Source organism: Oncorhynchus keta, chromosome 32, assembly GCF_023373465.1.
Source record: "Oncorhynchus keta strain PuntledgeMale-10-30-2019 chromosome 32, Oket_V2, whole genome shotgun sequence".
Lineage (NCBI taxonomy): Eukaryota > Metazoa > Chordata > Actinopteri > Salmoniformes > Salmonidae > Oncorhynchus > Oncorhynchus keta.
The window spans coordinates 11,269,147-11,292,060 of NC_068452.1; the positions used below are offsets into that span (position 1 = coordinate 11,269,147).

A 22,914-nucleotide genomic window follows, 5' to 3' on the forward strand; every position below is an offset into this window, starting at 1 on the left:
AAGATATTAAATATTACTGTTACGCCAAGATGTCTGAATTCTAGAATATACTATATATCCTAGAAACCTGGTTAAACTATCATTATGACATCATGGATGAATTCTAGAATATATTATATAGCCTAGAAACCTGGTTAAACTATCAATATGACATCATGGATGGCCAGTCCTTGTATTTATATTGTAGTGAATTCAGGGGGTAGCCCTGAGCTTAACTCAAACCTGTGTCCAGCGACTGTCAAGTCAACACCTTATAACTGTTACGCCAAGATGTCTGAACTTCTTGACGAGGTCGCTAGGTATTGGGTTACGGTTTCTACAATAGCGTTCTCTATTAATTTGAGAGTGTTTACACTTCTCCTTCCCCCATCCCTCAGCTGTTTACCAAACCAAGTCTCTGGGCAGCCATTTTGTTGCTCCACACAACTAACCAATCTGCAGTTCAAACAATAACAAATCTGTCATCCCACCACTGTTTTGGTAATAAGATGATGATGGGGTTGGAGAAAAGTAACTACTTTCAAAATTCATAGACAGACCTATGGATGCAAGGACTGACCATCCATGATATCAACATTATAGTTTTAACCATGTTGAGGCTATACAGTGTTGATTTACATTGTTTATAAACATTGGAGTAAAAAAAGCTTATTTGGGGTTCTGATGGGGTACAACAGTTGAACTAAGCTCATGAGGCATGTGTTATATTCTTCAAGAATCAATGGCTATAAATAAATAATTTAAAAGTCACAATATGGATGTAGCAATTGCAGATTTCCACTTTAACACCACACATCAGTTCAACAACTGCAGAGTTTGTGCCTCTGTATTTAAGACAGTACTTACTAGTGTAAATCAGTGAACGGTTTCTCAAAACCATCTTACGGTTAAGTTCACCGTTGGAACCATTGGATGCCTTAAGATGCGTTTGGGAAACCGGGACCAGGTATCCAGTTTCCTCCTCCTTTTTGGATGTGGCAGTCATCTCCCCCTCCTCCTCTTTCACTCCAAAAACTGCATCCTCCTCTCCTTTTACTGGAACATCCTCATCCTCTTTCACTCTGAACGTATCTTCCGATACTTTCACAGTAACAGCCTCGCCCTCCACTTCTTGTTTGACTGTGATATCCTCCTCTTTCTCCATCCAGCAGACCTCATCTTCTTTAGCAGGAGAGTAGCTTAGTGACCTCATGGTCGAGGATGTTAGCTAGCTAGGCTAATGCTAACATAACCAGCCGCTAGCTGACGAATGACAACAAGGTAAATATGAAATTTAATCGGGTAACTAACTAGACGACAGAAGTGGGTTTAAAACACAGTGGCTCATATCAACTAAAGCGTCTAAAGAGCTGTACTGGTTCAGCTATGTTGTGTAGCAAGCTACCGAGGTGGCTGACTAACTGTTGCTGCTGTTGAAAGAAGCGTTCCGTCCACTAGATTATATGTCACACCAACAGCATTGCCTTAAATTCCCAGACCGCCACCTGCTGACTGGAGTGGGTAGCGCAGTTGAGTTAAATGTAGATTTGAATTATTTTGTAACACCATGTAGGAGCAGTATAGACCTCTTCTGTTCATTATATACATCTACATGATGTATTGTTACACCATGTAGGAGCAGTATAGACCTAGTCTGTTCATTATATACATCTACATGATGTATTGTTACACCATGTAGCAGCAGTATGGAGGTACAAATTGGTGGACAAATTGTTGACACCCATGATAAAGATGACTCTATAAAGTACAGAATTCAAATACTGAGCTATATTGTATGTAAAAACAAATAAATAAATAATATTATTTTATACTGATACAATTACATTTACATTTAAGTCATTTAGCAGACGCTCTTATCCAGAGCGACTTACAAATTGGTGCATTCACCTTATGACATCCAGTAGAACAGTCACTTTATAATAGTGCATCTAAATCTTAAAGGGGGGGGGGGATTGCTCAGAGAAAGAGATATATTTTAACATGTAATTCTCAAAAGGTAGGGGTCTGAATTATTGCCACCCATCTTTTCTTTTCAATACTCCAGCACCCTCCCCTTGGGAGGATAACGACACTGAAATGTTTTATGAGATTAGAGAACACATGGGTGGGATCTTAGACCATTCCATCATAAAGAATCTCTCCAGGTCCTTGATTTCTTTTGTCTGCGCGTGTAGACTGCCCTGTTCAATTCAAACCACAGGTTTTCAATGGAGTTCAAGTCCGAAGACTGAGATGGCCATTGAAAATGTTGATTTTTGTGCCCAATTAACCGTTTCTTTGTGGATGTTGATGTGTCCTGCTGGAAGATCCACTTGTGGCCAAGTTTCAGCCTCCTAGCAGAGAGGGAACCAGGTTTTGGGCTAAAATATCTGTTAGTGGGTACAATTGATTTATTTATTTTATACATACATTTCTGCTCATCTTTATCAAGGGTATCAATAACTAGGTGATACTTTTGATATCTAGTTATTTGACTGAATCAGAAATACAGATGTGGAGTAGATGTAGAGTTTGTTTTAAATTCTCAAAAAACATCTGACCTAATCAAATAACATTTACATTTACATTTAAGTCATTTAGCAGACGCTCTTATCCAGAGCGACTTACAAATTGGTGCATTCACCTTATGACATCCAGTGGAACAGCCACTTTACAATAGTGCATCTAACACTTGTTGCTCTTTGTACGTGTTGATATAATATTCTTAATTAATGGAGAGGAAAACACGTTTCCCTAAACTGATTTATAATATTATAATTAAATGAAGAAGAAAATAAAGTTTTCCCTCCTCAACTGCGTTTACTCCCCCCAGACAGCAGATGGCGATATGTGTCTTTCAGGCGATGTTTCTAGTGTGACGTTTAATCTAGTGGACGGAACGCTTTTTCAACAACTGCAGCCACCTTGGTTGCTCGCTAGCCAACGAAGTCGGAACGTTCAAGTTCTTTAGACAATTTCGTGGTTTAATTGCCACTAGGATTTAAACATACTTATGTGTAAACAACTAGCTACCCCATTTAATTTAATATTTACGTTGTAAGTCAACTAGCTGGCTGGTTAAGTTAGCACTAGTCTATTCGCTAATGCTAACTAGCTATTATCCCTGACCATGAGTTCACTAAACTACTCTCCTCCTGCTGAAGAAGAGGTGGTCTGCTGGACGGAGAAAGAAACTCTCGTGAAAGAGGAGGAGGAAGAGGAGGCTGTTACAATACAAAAACAAGTAGAGGGTGAGGCTGTTACCGTGAAAGATGAAGAGAAAGACGTTACAGTGAAAGACGCGTTCAGAGTGAAAGAGGAGGAGGATGTTACCGTGAAAGAAAATGAGGATGATGCCGTTTTTGGAGTAGAAGATGAAGAAGTTTTTGGAATAACGGATGAAGAGGGGGAGATTACTGTCACACTTGAGGAGGACGAAGAAGAGCAGACTAGAGATCTGATTAACACCAGTAAATACAGTGAGTACTATCTTATAAAACAGGGACATTGATCTGATTAACACCAGTACATACAGTGAGTACTATCTTAAACAGGGATACAAACTCTGCAATTGTTGAACTAATGTGCGATTTTTAAAAGGGCGTTCTACACTTGAATATGTTTTTGTACTGTATGAATTGTTCATGACGTCCCCCAGGGATGTTTCACATTTTCCTGTTAAAAAGTGATATATAAATACAGTAAAGTATAAACACACTAAAGGGAAACAAATAAATGTTTTGAGCAAAATAGTTTTGTTATTGTTGACAACTGCAGACTAGAAGGGGCGGCAGGGTAGCCTAGTGGTTAGAGCGTTGGACTAGTAACCGGAAGGTTGCAAGTTCAAATCCCTGAGCTGACAAGGTCGTTCTGCCCCTGAACAGGCAGTTAACCCACTGTTCCTAGGCCTTCATTGAAAATAAGAATTTGTTCTTAACTGACTTGCCTAGTTAAATAAAGGTTAAAAAAAGGAGTGAGTGATGTAATAGTAAGGCCTTCAAGGAGTTGGCTTGATGGGAAGTTGTGATGTCATCCAATAGGTGACTGATCTTCATGTGAATATTCATTATTGTTTTTTAAATCCTTCCTGTTCTGTCAAGTTGGTTGTTGATCATTGCTAAAAAGCCATTTTCAAGTATTGCAAGAGACTTTCAAGACGATTTAAGTCCAAACTGTAACTAGGCCAATCAGGAACATTCAATGTCATCTTGGTAAGCTCCTGTGGTTTAGGTTATTGTCCTGTTAGTACAGTTTTTTTGTATTCAGATCTCTGAAATGCTCTCTAACTACGTAACATTTAGTGTCTCCTTATATTACGCTGGGAAAACAGTTTTCATTGGCACAGAAATCTTAAATCATTTCAGTGTTTGCTAAATCCAGTGGTTCTAACAGAGAGTCACCTTAACTTTATTGACAACACCCAAATGGATGCTGTCATCAATGCGGTTCTTCAATAATTACACATCATTCTTAATACTGTAGCAATTTAGTGACAGTCACATGTTCAACTATCATCAGCTGATCCAGGAAATCATTTTCTGAATGCCAGTCAAATGACAAACATCACGACATGCAACAACAACCAAAGTGCTTCTTACATTTACATTTTTTACATTTAAGTCATTTAGCAGACGCTCTTATCCAGAGCGACTTTCAAATTGGTGCATTCACCTTATGACATCCAGTGGAACAGCCACTTTACAATAGTGCATCTAAATCTTTTAAGGGGGGGTGAGAAGGATTACTTTATCCTATCCTAGGTATTCCTTAAAGAGGTGGGGTTTCAGGTGTCTCCGGAAGGTGGTGATTGACTCCGCTGTCCTGGCGTTCTTCATTCATTACTCTGGTAAAGACAGTTATGCTGTGCTCCACGTTGGATCCAACATCCCTAACAAATTGGTGTTAATAATGTGTTATTTTCTGCTTGATATATAGTAGGGTCTCGTTAGTGGAAACAGATATATTTTGCTCATCATGTGTAGAGAACTGTTCATTGATGGCTATTGTACAACACACATAGCTTTTTTCCTTAATTCAGGGCATTTAGAATGACAACACATTACAGAGTAGCCTAGTGGGATTATTCACAAAATGATCTGGTGATCAGGTCAAATACATGTTAGATTCCATGTTTCACCTGAAATATTAAATGTAAATGTATTAAATGATTTAAAGTCCTATGTCTATGTTGTTGTTAGGTGAAGTTATGGGTCCTACAGTAGGTCTATGTTATTGTTAGGTGACGTTATGGGTCCTGCAGTAGGTCTATGTTGTTGTTAGGTAAAGTTATGGGTCCTACAGTGGGTCTATGTTATTGTTAGGTGAAGTTATGGGTCCTACAGTAGGTCTGTGTCATTGTTAGGTGAAGTTATGGGTCCTACAGTAGGTCTATGTTATTGTTAGGGGAAGTTATGGGTCCTACAGTAGGTCTATGTTATTGTTTGGTGACGTTATGGGTCCTACAGTAGGTCTATGTTATTGTTAGGTGAAACTATGGGTTAATTTGTTAAACACTTAGTGTACAAACCCTCATTGTCATGCTGATGGCTAGCCAAAGAGCGTTTTACTGGTGATGAGTGTTTTTTTAAGTGTAAAGCAGTTGATTTGTGACAACACAAACGTATTAAGCAGGAGATTCAAGCGAGCCATATAATTATAATCCGAAGTAGTGTGAAATGCGCTCATAAGCAACCTGAAAATGGAGGCTATTTTTGCAGTCAGCCAATGATGACCCCCTGAGTTTTCCCCCACAGTGGTGAATTAGTGAATAGACACAGAGCTGAATGTGAGTTTCCTTGAGTTGCACTCCTGATCTTGCGCTGATAGTGTGCTGTAATATTCAGAATACTTAAAAAGAAAAATTGTGAGCTTAGATTTAAGTTTTGGCCCATGCAGATATACTACATCCATAACTAGTGGTTTCCTCATTAGCAGGGAGGAGCTTCTTCAACCAATTGCATTCGCATCACCACCGTGCGCCAATTTTAGCAAACACAGAAAGGGGCCTAGATCGGAGACCAAAAGTTTTTTGGAGCACTGTTTCACGGAACCCAAACCGACTGCGTGCTTGCACCATCGTGCATACCTGTATTTTGTCCCCTCACACCAAACACGATCACAACATGTAGGTTAAAATATCAAAACAAACTCTGAACCAATTATATTAATTTGGGGACACGTCGAAAAGCATTAGACATTTATGACAATTTAGCTAGCTGGCTTGCACTTGCTAGCTAATTTGTCCTATTTAGTTAGCTTGCTGTTGCTAGCTAATTTGTCCTGGGATACATTGAGTTGTTATTTTACCTGAAATGCACAAGGTCCTCTACTCCACCAATTAATCCAAACTTAAATGGTCAACCAAATCGTTTCTTGTCATCTCTCTTCCTTCCAGGCTTTTTCTTCTCTTGACTTTATATTACGATTGGCAACTTTCATAAATTAGCTTAGCTTCGTCTTTCAGTCACCCATGTGGGTATAACCATGTGGGTATAACCAATGAGGAGATGTCATGTGGGTACCTGCTTCTATAAACCAATGAGGAGATGGGAGAGGCAGGACTTGCAGCGCGACCTGCGTCACAAATAGAACTGACTTCTATTTTAGCCCTTAGCAACGCAGACGCTCATTGGCACGTGCAAGCAGTGTGGGTGCAATAATTTAATAATATAGATTTCTAATTTTATTTTGCAACGCGAGCGGTGTATTCAGCCTGTTTGGATTTCAACAACTTTAATAACTTATTTCTAGTTACTACTAATGTTAAAACAAGACAAAATGACTATTGTTGCTAACTTGACTGTCTTAATTGTCAAATTTAACAGACATCAATTGTTGTTCAACTTCATGGGAATGCTCTGGGTATCACCTTTTTCCTGAAACAGTGGATTTCTGCTGTTGTGGGCATTAACCATCTGTCTGACTTTGTGATTCACACAGGATTGAGACGGGACTATCGTGGATCCTCTGGGGATCCTCAACAACATCATGATGCTGAAGAGGCAGAGAAAAGTCTTTCCAGATCAGAACTCCTCAAGAAACACCGGCAGAGACCTACAGGGAAAAAAACTCACTGCTGCTCTGACTGTGGGAAAATATTCAATTCTTCAGTAGACCTTAAAATACATCAAAGAATTCACACTGGAGAGAAACCTTTTGGCTGTGATCACTGTGGGAAGAGTTTTATTCGTCTACAAACCCTGAAATCACACCAGAGAATTCACACTGGAGAGAAACCTTATGGCTGTGATCAATGTGGGAAGAGTTTTACTCAGCTAAACAGCCTGATGGTACACCAGCGGGGACATTCAGGAGAGAAACCGTATAGCTGTAATCGATGTGGGAAGAGTTTTTCTACATCTAGCTATCTAACTATACACCAGAGAACACATACAGGAGAGAAACCATATAGCTGTAATCAATGTGGGAAGAGTTTTATTCGTCTACAAACCCTGAAATCACACCAGAGAATACACACTGGAGAGAAACCTTATAGCTGTGATCAATGTGGAAAGAGTTTTACTCACCTTAACAGTCTCATAGTACACCAGCGGACACACACAGGAGAGAAGTCTTATAGCTGTGATCAATGTGGAAAGAGATTTTCTACATCTAGTTATTTAAAGATACACCAAAGAACACACACAGGAGAGAAACCACATAGCTGTAACCAATGTGGGAAGAGTTTCACTCAGCTCAACAGCATGATAGTTCACCAGCGGACACACACAGGAGAGAAAGTTTTTAAATGTGATCAATGTGGGAAGAGTTTTGGTACATCTGGATGTCTGAAGACACACCAGAGAACACACACAGGAGAGAAACCTTATAACTGTAGTCAATGTGGGAAGAGTTTTGGTACATCTGGATGTCTGACAACACACCAGAGAACACACACAGGAGAGAAACCGTATAACTGTAGTCAATGTGGGAAGAGTTTTACTACATCTAGCCAGCTGACTTTACACAAGAGAACACACACTGGAGAGAAACCTTATAGCTGTGATCAATGTGGGAAGAGTTTTTCACGACCAGACAGCCTGAATATACACAAGCGGACACACACAGGAGAGAAACCTTATAGCTGTAGTAAATGTGGGAAGGGTTTTACTACATCTTGCCAGCTTACTTTGCACCAGAGAAGACACACAGGACAGAATCCTTATAGCTGTACTCAATGAGGGAAGAGTTTTACTTTGCTTAACAGCCTGGTGTCACACCAGAGAACACACACAGGGAGAGAAATCTCTTAGCTGTAATCAATGTGGGAAGAGATAATCTGATAAAAGATCTCTGACTAAACATCAGAAAATACATAAAGGAGTTGTTTCATGCTATCAATGAATTAATTTCACAATATAGAATGTTTTAACATTGTAGAAGGAGTATTTTAATGATGTCACAATGTAGAATGTTAACATTGTAGAATAAGTATTTTAATGGTGTCACAATGTAGAATGTTTTAACATTGTAGTAGGAGTATTTTAATGATGTCATAATGTAGAATGTTTTAACATTGTAGTAGGAGTATTTTAATGATGTCACAATGTAGAATGTTTTAACATTGTAGTAGGAGTATTTTAATGATGTCACAATCTTGAACCCTAAACGTTTACCACCTGTTCTATTGATTTTAGCTTCAGGGGAAAAACCCAGGCTCTGAAATGAAAGAGTACTATTTAGGTGATTTAACAAAAAGTGAGTAACAAAAAAAAGAGTTGTGTTCCACATTGGTGACCCACTTGAATCAAAATGCAACACTTCAAAATGTAGCTAGCTAATTCTTCAAATTAACGCACTGATTGGTGTCACCTCGTTAGTCAGTATGTGTTACACCTGTGCTGGCTTGTCCATCTCGTTAGTGGGAAGGTGTTTCACCTGAGCTGGTCCAGATTCTATTTAAGAGTGTCTGGCCCAGTGCTCCAGTTGTCTTGATAGATGTGGAGAGTCAGCACCTTTAGTTGCTCAACCTTTTTGGTTTGCTTCCTGTCTTTAAGTTTGTGGGTTTTTCTTTTGGGTGCCTCTTCTTGGGCAGATTTAGTGGGTCTCATGGTGGGTGTCTTTTATGTCCCAGTTGTTGTCCCAAGTCAACTTTCATTGGACACCCCCATCGTGTCTTTCAGAACCCCTCCTAAAAAACAAGCTTATATTTTGATTTGGATATTTTAACATTTTAATCAATGGCATTTCTTTAGGATGCTCATTAGTCTTTAAGTTGTTAACCTTGTTTTTTATCCTCTTATGTTGTGTACTAAATATTTCTGTATTTTCATTGTTTTTTCTTGTGAAGACATTGTGTTGCATCCATGTCTGAAATGTGCTGTATAAATAAAGCTTGATTTGATTTGAACATTGCAAAACAAATGAACCTATTGACTGACCAATCAACAGACTCTTGGTCCATCTTAGTATGAAAAATGGTATCAATCGCACTTTTCCAGCCTGCTGAAGGTGTGGTGGAATGGTAAACACCACCCCCGGCTCTACCAGTGGCTTGAGGTGGTCTCCCCAGTTCTGCTTATGTCATGTTCTGTGGCCTTGCTGTTCCATTTCTTGACTGCAACATAGAAAGAAACACATTTAGTCATATTATATAAAACACTCAAAAGTAATGTATATGGAGCATCTATGGCCTCAGTTACACCTGGCACCTAAATGTGACTTCTGTCATCTGATCACTCCAAGCTGCATTAGGTTCAGATCTACCAGGATGGGCCTTTGACAGTCTGGATGCAGTCAGGCCACTGAATATAAATAAGCAACGCAAAGAGATGGGGTGAATGAGTGGGGAAAAGTACATTCTTCACAAATTACCTTCATAATATCAAAGAACAATTGTTTGTGCCTGAGGGGAAATTCACTTTCATACAGCCAAAAGGAGTGAGAAACTACACCCACATCTGGACAATTTGCACTAATGTAAAAAAAAAACATAGATAATGGAACATTTTCCCTTTCGCTGACGTGATGAAATGCGAAATAAATATTTACCATCTAAACCATGTGTGACCTCTCACCTCTCTGGCTGTAGAAGTGTTCTTCCAAACCAGTCCCTCAAAAGCTCTCTGACTGAGCTCCACCCTCACTGGGTCTTCAGAGGAGAGGAAGGCTGAGGAGGGATGGAAGGATGAATGGATCAGTCACTCAAAGTTTAGAGCTGCTGTCTATGCTGTCTGACAAAATCACAATTTTAGTAGTTCATTCAAGGAAATAAGGCTTTATGACTGTGGAATACCAACTATCAATCACTTAGATCATGTATTTGCAGGTAGAGACACATCCTTGGGACGTCCCTAGCCCGTTGAAGTTGACTTTTAATATGTTTAAGGTAGGGGTTAAGGTTAGGGTTTAGGGTAGGCATGTCCCAAGGACTCCAGATAGCATTGACCATTGTGCATTATTCTGTCTCTTTTACATAGCAGGTGTAAAAGAAACACAGACAAGACAAGTAGGTCATTATGGTCATTGTAGTTAAAAAAATAGCATCTAATTATGCCAATCTGTATGTGGGGTTGTTTGAGAAGAATGTGATTGTCAGCCCTAACAATCCATTCTAGCACCTCATCAGGCTCTGAAAAAGTCTTCATTGATGACGTGTTCCTTCTATTCCAGGGGAGAGCAGAGGAACTACATCGATTCCACTCCTTCATCAATACAAGCTGTGAACATCTGAAATTCACCCTCACCTTTGATGAGCATGAAACAAGTTATCTGGACATTTTTATTAAGAGGTAAGGGGGTGGCTTTAACACAGACCTATACAGGGAGCCCACTGACAGGAATTCCCTCATATGCGGAGACAGCTTCCACCCTACACCCCTAAAAAACAATTTGAACTTTTATCAACTTGAGTAAAGAAAAAATAAAAAATTTAAATTTGTCATTTTAATTTTGTAAATATAAAACAAAAACATAACTGTTTGTACTTATAGGTAACCAGATTGTGAGTACAACTCAGTTACTAAGTCTTTAACCACACTGTATCTTTACACTGGTGAGTAAAAACTCATGCTTCCTACCCTTTAACTTGTTGTCTTGAAAATAAAATCTACATTTTACTCAATTGCGTCCTGTCAGCAAATGTGACAAATGTTGCTGCCCTGTTTCCAATTGTCCACATGGCTGGGAGAACCTATTCAAGTAAGTAAATAGATTTTGAAAATGTAAAAAAACCAAACAATGTATTATTAGCTAACTAGCTACAGTGCAGGCTAAATCAAATGAGCTGCTAAATAAGCTATCTAGTTGGCTAGCTATCTATATAACTAAATTCAAATACTGTAAGATAGCTAGCTAAGTGAATGAAATATCACCATCTACCTAACTTCATATGAACTATCTTGATGTATTTATCACTTTAAAAAACAAACCCCAAATGTATTTGTAGGTAGCTAGCTAACAGCCATGGAGGAGGGTGAAAGGATAGCAGACCCAACTGTCAGTGAGAGAGGAGGCTATTCTGGATAGGGCAGGTACTTTTGTGTTGTTCCTGTCCCTAGAAGTGAGGATGGAGATAATAGTAACATAATATTCAGTGTGGTGTAATTTGACTATAATGAAGTCTGTTACTTGTGAGGTTTTCTGTCCTCAGATAAAGAGCGCTATGAAAGCCAGTCTACATATGAAGAGTTCCCAATGAAGATCAGTGGTTCTCAGTCCTGGGGACTCAGAGGCACATTGTTGTTTTTGTCTCAGCACTGCACAGCTGATTCAAATGATCAACTCATTATCAAGCTTTAAGTGGTATTTATGTATTAATTTGTGATGCCGTCCTTGATATGATCCTGTTATTGTCACATGCCACACATGCACATATGTGTGTCCATGCATCTATCAATCCAATGTTATCATGATTTGTTATCAGGGATATTATACTTTAGTCATCCACAATGACCTGGTAATGTAACAGTCTAATAATTACATTGTCTTCCATATTCCTACAGATACCTTGTAACTGGAGATTCCTTCAAAACGATTGCCTACAGTTACCGTGTAGGGCACTGCAAGGTTGGGTGACCAGGGTCATCTGGGACTGCCTCCTGGAGGAATTCAGGTGTGTGAAGGCTACCTGTGTCCTGCGTAACTTCATGAGGATGGACACGAGGACCAGGAGGGGATCTGCAGCTCACCACTGTGTCCCAGAGGAGAAGTCTGCTGCTCTGCAGGATGTTTCAAGGATGGGGTCCAACAACGCAGCAAGAGAGGCAATCTGTGTGCAGGAGATCTTCACCTCCTACTTCTTCAAAGAGGGTGCTGTTCCCTAGCAACACCATAGTCTACACTATGCACAACCAAAGGCTCTTTTAAGATCCATTCACATTGCAATAAGAGTATTCTTCCATTTACTTAGCTGTGTAGTTATTAAATTCACAGTTTCTCTCCCTTTGATTTCTACTTCTCATGTGAGGGTGCTGTTTAGGTAATGGTGTGATGTCTGTGCAAGAACAAAACAGGCTATTTTAAATCACCCATATTGAAAAAATTTAGAACAATTAGACACCCTATAACCCACACCTACACACTCATGTATCAATCTGATTGATGGATTGTGTTGTGCAGTAAGCAGGTTCAGGTGTATAACTGTGGCTCCTTCCACCTTCAAAGAATAGTCAAGAGGGCCAACCATGGAGAATAGTAAGACACTTCATTATTTCTATAACTACACTATATTGTTTGTCCTTGTGTGTCCGTTCATGTTTTTCAGCATAAAGTCCTCTGCAGCCACTTAGTGTGGTGTGGACACCATGTAAGGCCACACACAGATTCCTGTTGAACACTGTCACTTTAACTACCTTATTTTCTCAATAACAGTCTCTCCCCTTCTCCCTAAATCCTCTAGGTTATATCAGCTGTGTCGGTGAACCCCTCCTGCATCTGAACTGGCTACATCGAGAGCACAGCATGATCAGATGTGAGCAGTTACATGGTCAGGTCAACAGGTATTATTAAATATATGCTTTATATTGAAATACAGATAGAGATGCACTAGAACACACCTCCATCTCCATTGACTACATCACACCTGCCCAAACCCACTAGAACACACCCCCATCTCCATTAACTACATCACACCTGCCCAGACCCACTAGAACACACCCCATCTCCATTAACTACATCACACCTGCCCAGACCCACTAGAACACACCCCCATCTCCATTAACTACATCACACCTGCCCAGACCCACTAGAACACACCCCCATCTCCATTAACTACATCACACCTGCCCAGACCCACTAGAACACACCCCCATCTCCATTAACTACATCACACCTGCTCAGACCCACTAGAACACACCTCCATCTCCATTAACTACATCACACCTGCCCAGACCCACTAGAACACACCTCCATCTCCATTAACTACATCACACCTGCCCAGACCCACTAGGACACATCTCCATCTCCATTAACTACATCACACCTGCCCAGACCCACTAGAACACACCTCCCTCTCCATTAACTATATCACACCTGCCCAGACCCACTAGGACACATCTCCATTAACTACATCACACCTGCCCAGACCCACTAGAACAAAGCCCCATCTCCATTAACTACATCACACCTGCCCAGACCCACTAGAACACACCTCCATCTCCATTAACTACATCACACCTGCCCAGACCCACTAGAACACACCTCCATCTCCATTAACTACATCACACCTGCCCAGACACACTAGAACACACCTCCATCTCCAGCGCCCGCAGCAGCACCATTTTATTTCTCTCTGTCACTTTCAACTTTTAGATAATAAAGCATTTGACCTTTCTATTGAATTAACAACAGAGGATCAGTTGATTTCCAGGTTTTAATTAAGTGTAGTATTTAAGATGATTGACGAGAAAAGTATCGTCCAACTCTGGGGTATCTCACTGCACACTCAAATGCCATGTCTTGAAATATACAGACAGACAGATTAAAAGTAATTTTACATTGTATAACAGTACTTCTGACAGCCAACTTTCTAACCCCGCCCATAACTTTTGGATGTTTTAACAATCCCAGAAGGATTATTGAGTCATTGTTCATTTTACACTGAAGACATGACTCTGCCGTTGTGCTGTAGAATTTGTGAGTTTTGTCTCTTGTATAATAAGGGACGATCATTTGTCCCAACATCACAGGCCACAGACTTTGATACAGTTAAAGACTTCCAAAAGTTTTTCCGCAGTTTAAGATACAACAGAGTTTTTATTAATGGGGTTTCTCCCTGTTTACCTGCCAATATAAATCCATTGAACTAGACAAGTTACCAGACAGGACATATTGCTAATGTTCTTCCTATTGATAACCTAAATGACTATTAACTTGTGGGAGGTGGTGGTGATGGTGGCCTATTGGATGACGTTGTCCATCGGGATTCCCCCAAGAAAGAAGACGCTCTGTATTGATCACTGGAGTCAGATGTGAAGGAGGAGGTTGATCATCGGGAGTCAGATGTGAAGGAGGAGGTTGATCATCAGGAGTCAGATGTGAAGGAGGTTGATCATCAGGAGTCAGATGTGAAGGAGGAGGTTGATCATCGGGAGTCAGATGAGAAGGAGGAGGTTGATCATCAGGAGTCAGATGTGAAGGAGGAGGTTGATCATCAGGAGTCAGATGTGAAGGAGGAGGTCGATCATCAGTGAACCTCTAGGATTGTGGCTGGGCTGGCATTTACACTTCCAGCTTGGTCAAATAATTTGATACATTGAATGTTGATATTTTGAACCTATGTTATATATTTGTACCTCCTGTTTCATGAAGTGATGGCACTGAGTACTGCCCCTGGTTGAATATATACAGTGCATTTGGAAAGTATTCAGACCCCTTCACTTTTTCCACATTTTGTTCCGTTATTCTAAAATGGATTAAATCAATATTTCCCCTCTACACACAATACCCCATAATGACATCACAATACCCCATAATGACATCTCAATACCCCATAATGACATCACAATACCCATCATGACATCACAATACCCCATCATGACATCACAATACCCCATCATGACATCACAATACCCCATAATGACATCACAATACCCCATAATGACATCACAATACTTTTTACAAATGTTTCAAATGTAACAAAAACAGCTGAAGTATCACATTTACATACAGTACCAGTCAAAAGTTTGGACACACCTACTCATTCAAGGGTTTTTTCTTTATTTGTACTATTTTCTACATTGTAGAATAATAGTGAAGACATCAAAACGATGAAATAACACATATGACCAGGATGTCTTGCTCCCAGGCAGACTAAATAACTTTTTTGCCCGCTTTGAGGACAATACAGTGCCACTGACACGGCCTGCAACGAAAACATGCGGTCTCTCCTTCACTGCAGCCGAGGTGAGTAAGACATTTAAACGTGTTAACCCTCACAAGGCTGCAGGCCCAGACGGCATCCCCAGCCGCGCCCTCAGAGCATGCGCAGACCAGCTGGCCGGTGTGTTTATGGACATATTCAATCAATCCCTATACCAGTCTGCTGTTCCCACATGCTTCAAGAGGGCCACCATTGTTCCTGTTCCCAAGAAAGCTAAGGTAACTGAGCTAAATGACTACCGCCCCGTAGCACTCACTTCCGTCATTATGAAGTGCTTTGAGAGACTAGTCAAGGACCATATCACCTCCACCCTACCTGACACCCTAGACCCACTCCAATTTGCTTACCGCCCAAATAGGTCCACAGACGATGCAATCTCAACCACACTGCACACTGCCCTAACCCACCTGGACAAGAGGAATACCTATGTGAGAATGCTGTTCATCGACTACAGCTCGGCATTCAACACTATAGTACCCTCCAAGCTCGTCATCAAGCTCGAGACCCTGGGTCTCGACCCCGCCCTGTGCAACTGGGTACTGGACTTCCTGACGGGCCGCCCCCAGGTGGTGAGGGTAGGCAACAACATCTCCTCCCCGCTGATCCTAAACACGGGGGCCCGACAAGGGTGCGTTCTGAGCCCTCTCCTGTACTCCCTGTTCACCCACGACTGCGTGGCCACGCACGCCTCCAACTCAATCATCAAGTTTGCGGACGACACAACAGTGGTAGGCTTGATTACCAACAACGACGAGACGGCCTACAGGGAGGAGGTGAGGGCCCTCGGAGTGTGGTGTCAGGAAAATAACCTCACACTCAACGTCAACAAAACTAAGGAGATGATTGTGGACTTCAGGAAACAGCAGAGGGAACACCCCCCTATCCACATCGATGGAACAGTAGTGGAGAGGGTAGCAAGTTTTAAGTTCCTCGGCATACACATCACAGACAAACTGAATTGGTCCACTCACACTGACAGCGTCGTGAAGAAGGCGCAGCAGCGCCTCTTCAACCTCAGGAGGCTGAAGAAATTCGGCTTGTCACCAAAAGCACTCACAAACTTCTACAGATGCACAATCGAGAGCATCCTGGCGGGCTGTATCACCGCCTGGTACGGCAACTGCTCCGCCCTCAACCGTAAGGCTCTCCAGAGGGTAGTGAGGTCTGCACAACGCATCACCGGGGGCAAACTACCTGCCTCCAGGACACCTACACCACCCGATGTTACAGGAAGGCCAAAAGATCATCAAGGACATCAACCACCCGAACCACTGCCTGTTCACCCCGCTATCATCCAGAAGGCGAGGTCAGTACAGGTGCATCAAAGCTGGGACCGAGAGACTGAAAAACAGCTTCTATCTCAAGGCCATCAGACTGTTAAACAGCCACCACTAACATTGAGTGGCTGCTGCCAACACACTGTCATTGACACTGACCCAACTCCAGCCACTTTAATAATGGGATTGATGGGAAATGATGTTCTTCTGTGGCTCAAAGCATGATGTAACCATATATGTATGCACACATGACTGTAAGTCCACTTAAATAATATTATGTAAATATATCACTAGCCACTTTAAACAATGCTACCTTATATAATGTTACTTACCCTACATTATTCATCTCATATGCATACGTATATACTGTACTCTACATCATTGACTGCATCCTTATGTAATACATGTATCACTAGCCACTTTAACTATGCCACTTTGTTTACTTTGTCTACATACTCATCTCATATGTATATACTGTACTCAATACCATCTACTGTATGCTGCTCTGTACCATCACTCATTCATATATCCTTATGTACATATTCTTTATCCCCTTACACTGTGTATAAGACAGTAGTGTTGGAATTGTTAGTTAGATTACTTGTTGGTTATCACTGCATTGTCGGAACTAGAAGCACAAGCATTTCGCTACACTCGCATTAACATCTGCTAACCATGTGTATGTGACAAATAACATTTGATTTGATTTGATTTATGGAATCATGTAGTAACCAAAAAAGGGTTAATCAAATCAAAATATATTTTATATTTGAGACTCTTCAAAGCAGTCACTCTTTGCCTTGATGACAGCTTTGCACACTCTTGGCATTATCTCAACTAGCTTCATGAGGTAGTCACCTGGATTTAATTTGAATTAACAGGTGTGCCTTGTTAATTTGTGGAATTTCTTTCCTTCTTAATGTGTTTGAGCCAATCAGTTGTGTTGTGACAAGGTATGGGTGGCTCTCATGAGGATTGCCACCGGATAGGAAGACCCAGAGTTACCTCTGCTGTGGAAGATACGTTCATTAGAGTTAAAACCTCATGGGGATAGGGCTGTCTACTGCCCCCGCTGGAGTAATTGCGTGCCCATAGTAAACATAATTTTTTTTTGTCAAAAGTTGCTAATATATGCAAATAAAAAATATTATTGAATAGAAAACACTCTAAAGCTTCTAAAACTGTTTAAATTATGTCTGTATGTAAAGCAGAACTCTCAGGGCAGTCATTCTCCCAAACTCTCTCTTGTCATCATAAAAGTTGGCCCAACTTTGACGTCATCGCCCCCACCCTTCCCAAGGAGTTACAGGTCTGGGAACAGTCTCTTTGTCTTCAGCGCGATCTCAGCTTTCAATGGGGCTTCTCGTTGTGAGAATCGCGTGCTCACGAGAGTTTTGGCGGGCCGAAACCTTTCGGTCACACGAAAAAACAGGTCACTTTTATGCGCGCTCTGCTCAGGTCCTGTCTTTTTTCCAAGATCGATTATACAATGCATGCGTTTCTGTTCATCCTCACGATTGCTGTACACCTTTATAACATGTTAAAGCTTGATTATGAAGTTAGTTTGACAAGTTTAATCGACATATAATATGTAAGTTCGACGTTGACTTGACTTTTGGCTACATTTCAACCGAAATGTGTCGTGTTTGAGAACCGAAAGACACAGACTGCAAAACTAAACGCTGTTTTTGGTAAGTATAATTCCTTCCAGGTCTTCTGATGGAAGAACAGCAAAGGTAAGGGAATATTTATGTGGTAAATTTGGGTTTATGTGGACTCCAAGATAGAGGAGCCATAATGCTACTTTTTGAGCGCCGACTCATAGTATAGCCTAGTGAACGAAACCTGTAACGTTAAAAATAAATGTAACACAGCGATTGCATTCAGAAGAAGTGTATCTAACCATATATATATGTAGAACATGCATATTTAGTCAAAGTTTATGATGTGTATTCCTTGTTAGCTGACGTTATCTGCCGGAGCTATCGTCATTTCTCAGGACATTTGAGTAGCATTTTTTGAACGATGCATCATTGTAAACAGAGATTTATGGATATATATAGCATATTATTGAAAAAAACATAAATGTACTGTGTAACATGTTATATTACTGTCATCTGATGAAGATTTCAAAAGGTTAGTGCATTATTTTTCTTTTAATCCTGCGTTTGTTGATTGCATATTTTTTTCAACTTGGCTATGCAAATTAGCCGTGTCTTCGGTGGTGGTTTGACATAAATATGTGCTATGTTTTCGCCGTAAAACATTTTAGAAATCTTGCTGGGTAGATAAACAATAAACAACAATCTTTCATTGAGCCATTGGACTTGTTAATGTGTGGAGGTTAAATATTTTTAGGAATATTTTTGCGCTCCATGCGCCACCTTCCAGCTGAATGTGTGTGTGGGGGGGGGTTCCCCTTCCCCTGGTTAACTGCACCTCAGATTGCAGCCCAAATAAACGCTTCACAGAGTTCAAGTAACAGACACATCTCAACATCAACTGTTCAGAGACTGCGTGTATCAGGCCTTCATGGTTGAATTGCTGCATGAAAAAACACTGTGTCACGAACGTCATAGTGAGGAGACCAAAGCGCAGCGTGATGTGAATACATTTTTTTTAAATGAAAGACGAAAAAACACGAAGTACACTAACCAAACAAACAAAATAACAAGACGAACGTGACCGCTATCAAAACTGAGTGCTAACATGCAACATCACATAGACAATAACCCACGAAATACCCAAAGAGGATGGCTGCCTAAATATGGTTCCCAATCAGAGACAACGATAAACAGCTGCCTCTAATTGAGAACCAATCTAGGCAACCATAGACATACATAAACACCTAGATGGTAAACAACCCCATAAACCTACAAAAAACCCTAGACAGTACAAAAACACACATATCACCCATGTCACACCCTGACCTAACCAAAATATATAAAGAAAACAAAGAATACTCAGGTCAGGGCAGGGCGTGACAGTACCCCCCCACAAACAAAGGTTCCTCTCTCTCTCCGGCTCTGGCAGCTCCTGGCTGACTGGCGGCTCTGGCAGCTCCTGGCTGACTGGCGGCTCTGGCAGCTCCTGGCTGACTGGCGGCTCTGGCAGTTCCTGGCTGACTGGTGGCTCTGGCAGCTCCTGGCTGACTGGAGGCTCTGGCAGCTACTGGCTGGCTGCCGGCTCAAGACAGACGGGAGACTTTGGCGCCACTGGACAGGCGGGAGCACTTGTAGGGATGAGATGGAGAGACAGCCTGGTGCGGGGGGCTGCCACCGGAGGGCTGGTGCGTGGAGGTGGCACCGGATAGACCGGACCGTGAAGGCGCACTGGGGATCTTGAGCACCGAGCCTGTCCAACCTTACCTGGTTGAATGCTCCCCGTAGCCAGACCAGTGCGGCGAGGTGGAATAGCCCGCACTGGGCTGTGCTGGCGAACCGGGACACCATGCGTAAGGCTGGTGCCATGGATGCCGGCCCGAGGAGACGCACTGGAGACCAGATGCGTAGAGCCGGCTTCATGGCACCTGGCTCGATGCCCACTCTTTTCTTTCAAAAACAAGGACATTTCTAAGTGACCCCAAACTTTTGAACGGTACTATACATCTACAGCTCCCCATCCAACCTGACAAAGCTTGAGAATATCTGCAGAGAAGAAGTTTGTAGCATCATACCCAAGAAGACTCAAGGCTATAATCGCTGCCAAAGGTGTTTCAAAAAAGTACGTAGTAAACGGCCTGAATACTTATGTAAATATGATTTTTCAGTATATTTTAATAAATTAGGGAAAAAAAATCAAAAAATGTGTTTTTGTTTGTCATTATGGGGTACCGTGTGTAGATTGAGTATTTAAAAATGTTTTTTAAGGCTGCCATGGTAATGTCAGAAAAAAATGGAAAAGTGAAGGGGTTTTAATACTTTCCAAATGCTTCACCATTTCAATTCCAATTGTTACACCATGTAGGAGCAGTATAGACCTAGTCTGTTCATTATATACATCTACATGATGTATTGTTACACCAACAAAATAAAGGGAAGTTATATTATTTTATACATTTTACAATGTATTTGTTGATGTGTCTTGCTGGAAGATCCACATATGGCCAAGTTTCAGCCTCCCAGCAGAGAGGGAACCAGGTTCTGGGCTAAAATATCCTGGTAGTGGGTAAAGTTTATGCATTTATTTTATACAGTAATTTTTGCTCATCTTTAACAAGGGTATCAATAACTAGGTGCTTATTTTGATATCTAGTTATTTGACTGAATCAGAAATACAGATGTGGAGTAAATGCTAGTCGGGTGGGCGGGTGCGGGCAGCGATCGGTTGAAGAGCATGCATTTAGTTTTACTAGCGTTTAATAGCAGTTGGAGGCCACAGAAGGAGTGTTGTATGGCATTGAAGCTTGTTTGGAGGTTTGTTAACACAGTTTCCAAAGAAGGGCCAGAAGTATACAGAATGGTGTCATCTGCGTAGGGGTGGATCAAGGAATCACCCGCAGCAAGAGCGACATTGTTGATATATACAGAGAAAAGAGTCGGCCCGAGAATTGAACCCTGTGGTACCGCCATAGAGACTGCCAGAGGTCCGGACAACAGGCCAGGTCAATGAAGACGGCTGCACAGCACTGTCTTTTATCGATGGGGGTTATGATCTCGTTTAGTACCATGAGCGCAGATGAGGTGCACCCATGACCAGCTCGGAAACCGGATTGCACAGAGGTGAAGGTACGGTGGGATTAGAAAAGGTCAGTGATCTGTTTGTTAACTTGGCTTTCGAGACTTGAGAAAGGCAGGACAGGATGGATAAACAGTGGGGAGAACAAGTATTTGATAACCTGCAAAATCGGCAGTGTTTCCTACTTACAAAGCATGTAGAGGTCTGTAATTTTTATATTTGGTACACTTCAAATCCAGAAAATCACATTGCATGATTTTTAAGTAATTAATTTGCATTTTATTGCATGACATAAGTTTCAAGACTAGTCATTCAACTGAGACTGCTCTTCTCTGTATCACGGAGGCGCTCCGCACTGCTAAAGCTAACTCTCTCTCCTCTGCTCTCATCCTTCTAGACCTATCGGCTACCTTCGATACTGTGAACCATCAGATCCTCCTCTCCACCCTCTCCGAGTTGGGCATCTCCGGCGCGGCCCACGCTTGGATTGCGTCCTACCTGACAGGTCGCTCCTACCAGGTGGCGTGGCGAGAATCTGTCTCCTCACCACGCGCTCTCACCACTGGTGTCCCCCAGGGCTCTGTTCTAGGCCCTCTCCTATTCTCGCTATACACCAAGTCACTTGGCTCTGTCATAACCTCACATGGTCTCTCCTATCATTGCTATGCAGACGACACACAATTAATCTTCTCCTTTCCCCTTCTGATGACCAGGTGGCGAATCGCATCTCTGCATGTCTGGCAGACATATCAGTGTGGATGACGGATCACCACCTCAAGCTGAACCTCGGCAAGACGGAGCTGCTCTTCCTCCCGGGGAAGGACTGCCCGTTCCATGATCTCGCCATCACGGTTGACAACTCCATTGTGTCCTCCTCCCAGAGCGCTAAGAACCTTGGCGTGATCCTGGACAACACCCTGTCGTTCTCAACTAACATCAAGGCGGTGGCCCGTTCCTGTAGGTTCATGCTCTACAACATCCGCAGAGTACGACCCTGCCTCACACAGGAAGCGGCGCAGGTCCTAATCCAGGCACTTGTCATCTCCCGTCTGGATTACTGCAACTCGCTGTTGGCTGGGCTCCCTGCCTGTGCCATTAAACCCCTACAACTCATCCAGAACGCCGCAGCCCGTCTGGTGTTCAACCTTCCCAAGTTCTCTCACGTCACCCCGCTCCTCCGCTCTCTCCACTGGCTTCCAGTTGAAGCTCGCATCCGCTACAAGACCATGGTGCTTGCCTACGGAGCTGTGAGGGGAACGGCACCTCAGTACCTCCAGGCTCTGATCAGGCCCTACACCCAAACAAGGGCACTGCTCACCTCCCTACCACTGAGGAAGTACAGTTCCCGCTCAGCCCAGTCAAAACTGTTCGCTGCTCTGGCCCCCCAATGGTGGAACAAACGCCCTCACGACGCCAGGACAGCGGAGTCAATCACCACCTTCCGGAGACACCTGAAACCCAACCTCTTTAAGGAATACCTAGGATAGGATAAAGTAATCCTTCTCACCCCCCTTAAAAGATTTAGATGCACTATTGTAAAGTGGCTGAAGGTGAATGCACCAATTTGTAAGTCGCTCTGGATAAGAGCGTCTGCTAAATGACTTAAATGTAATGTAAATGTAAGTATTTGATCACCTACCAACCAGTAAGAATTCCGGCTCT

At 42.0% G+C, this 22,914-nt stretch overlaps 4 protein-coding genes across 5 annotated transcripts in view; 3 read left to right on the forward strand and 1 right to left on the reverse strand.

Annotated features, from left to right (window-relative positions):
• Positions 1-22,914, forward strand: part of LOC127914382 (uncharacterized) — a 402,938-nt gene that overhangs the window by 125,098 nt on the left and 254,926 nt on the right. The window lies entirely within an intron of this gene.
• The window catches only part of LOC118365091 (zinc finger protein 501-like), a 289,246-nt gene that overhangs the window by 117,988 nt on the left and 148,344 nt on the right, over positions 1-22,914 (forward strand). The window lies entirely within an intron of this gene.
• The window catches only part of LOC118365106 (zinc finger protein ZFP2-like), a 136,995-nt gene that overhangs the window by 80,902 nt on the left and 33,179 nt on the right, over positions 1-22,914 (reverse strand). The gene's annotated exons all lie outside the window — the stretch shown is intronic.
• Positions 2,822-22,914, forward strand: part of LOC118365128 (zinc finger protein 883-like) — a 99,430-nt gene continuing 79,337 nt past the window's right edge. The window contains exons 1-2 of one of the 2 annotated variants that reach the window (XM_035747086.2): positions 2,822-3,458; positions 6,919-9,328. In XM_035747086.2, coding sequence (XP_035602979.2) covers positions 3,110-3,458; positions 6,919-8,159 — 1,590 coding nt within the window. In that variant the 5' untranslated portion in view covers positions 2,822-3,109 and the 3' untranslated portion in view covers positions 8,160-9,328. Of the gene's footprint in view, positions 3,459-6,918; positions 9,329-22,914 lie in introns of those variants that run through there. The other variant, XM_052490205.1, reaches the window with a different exon arrangement.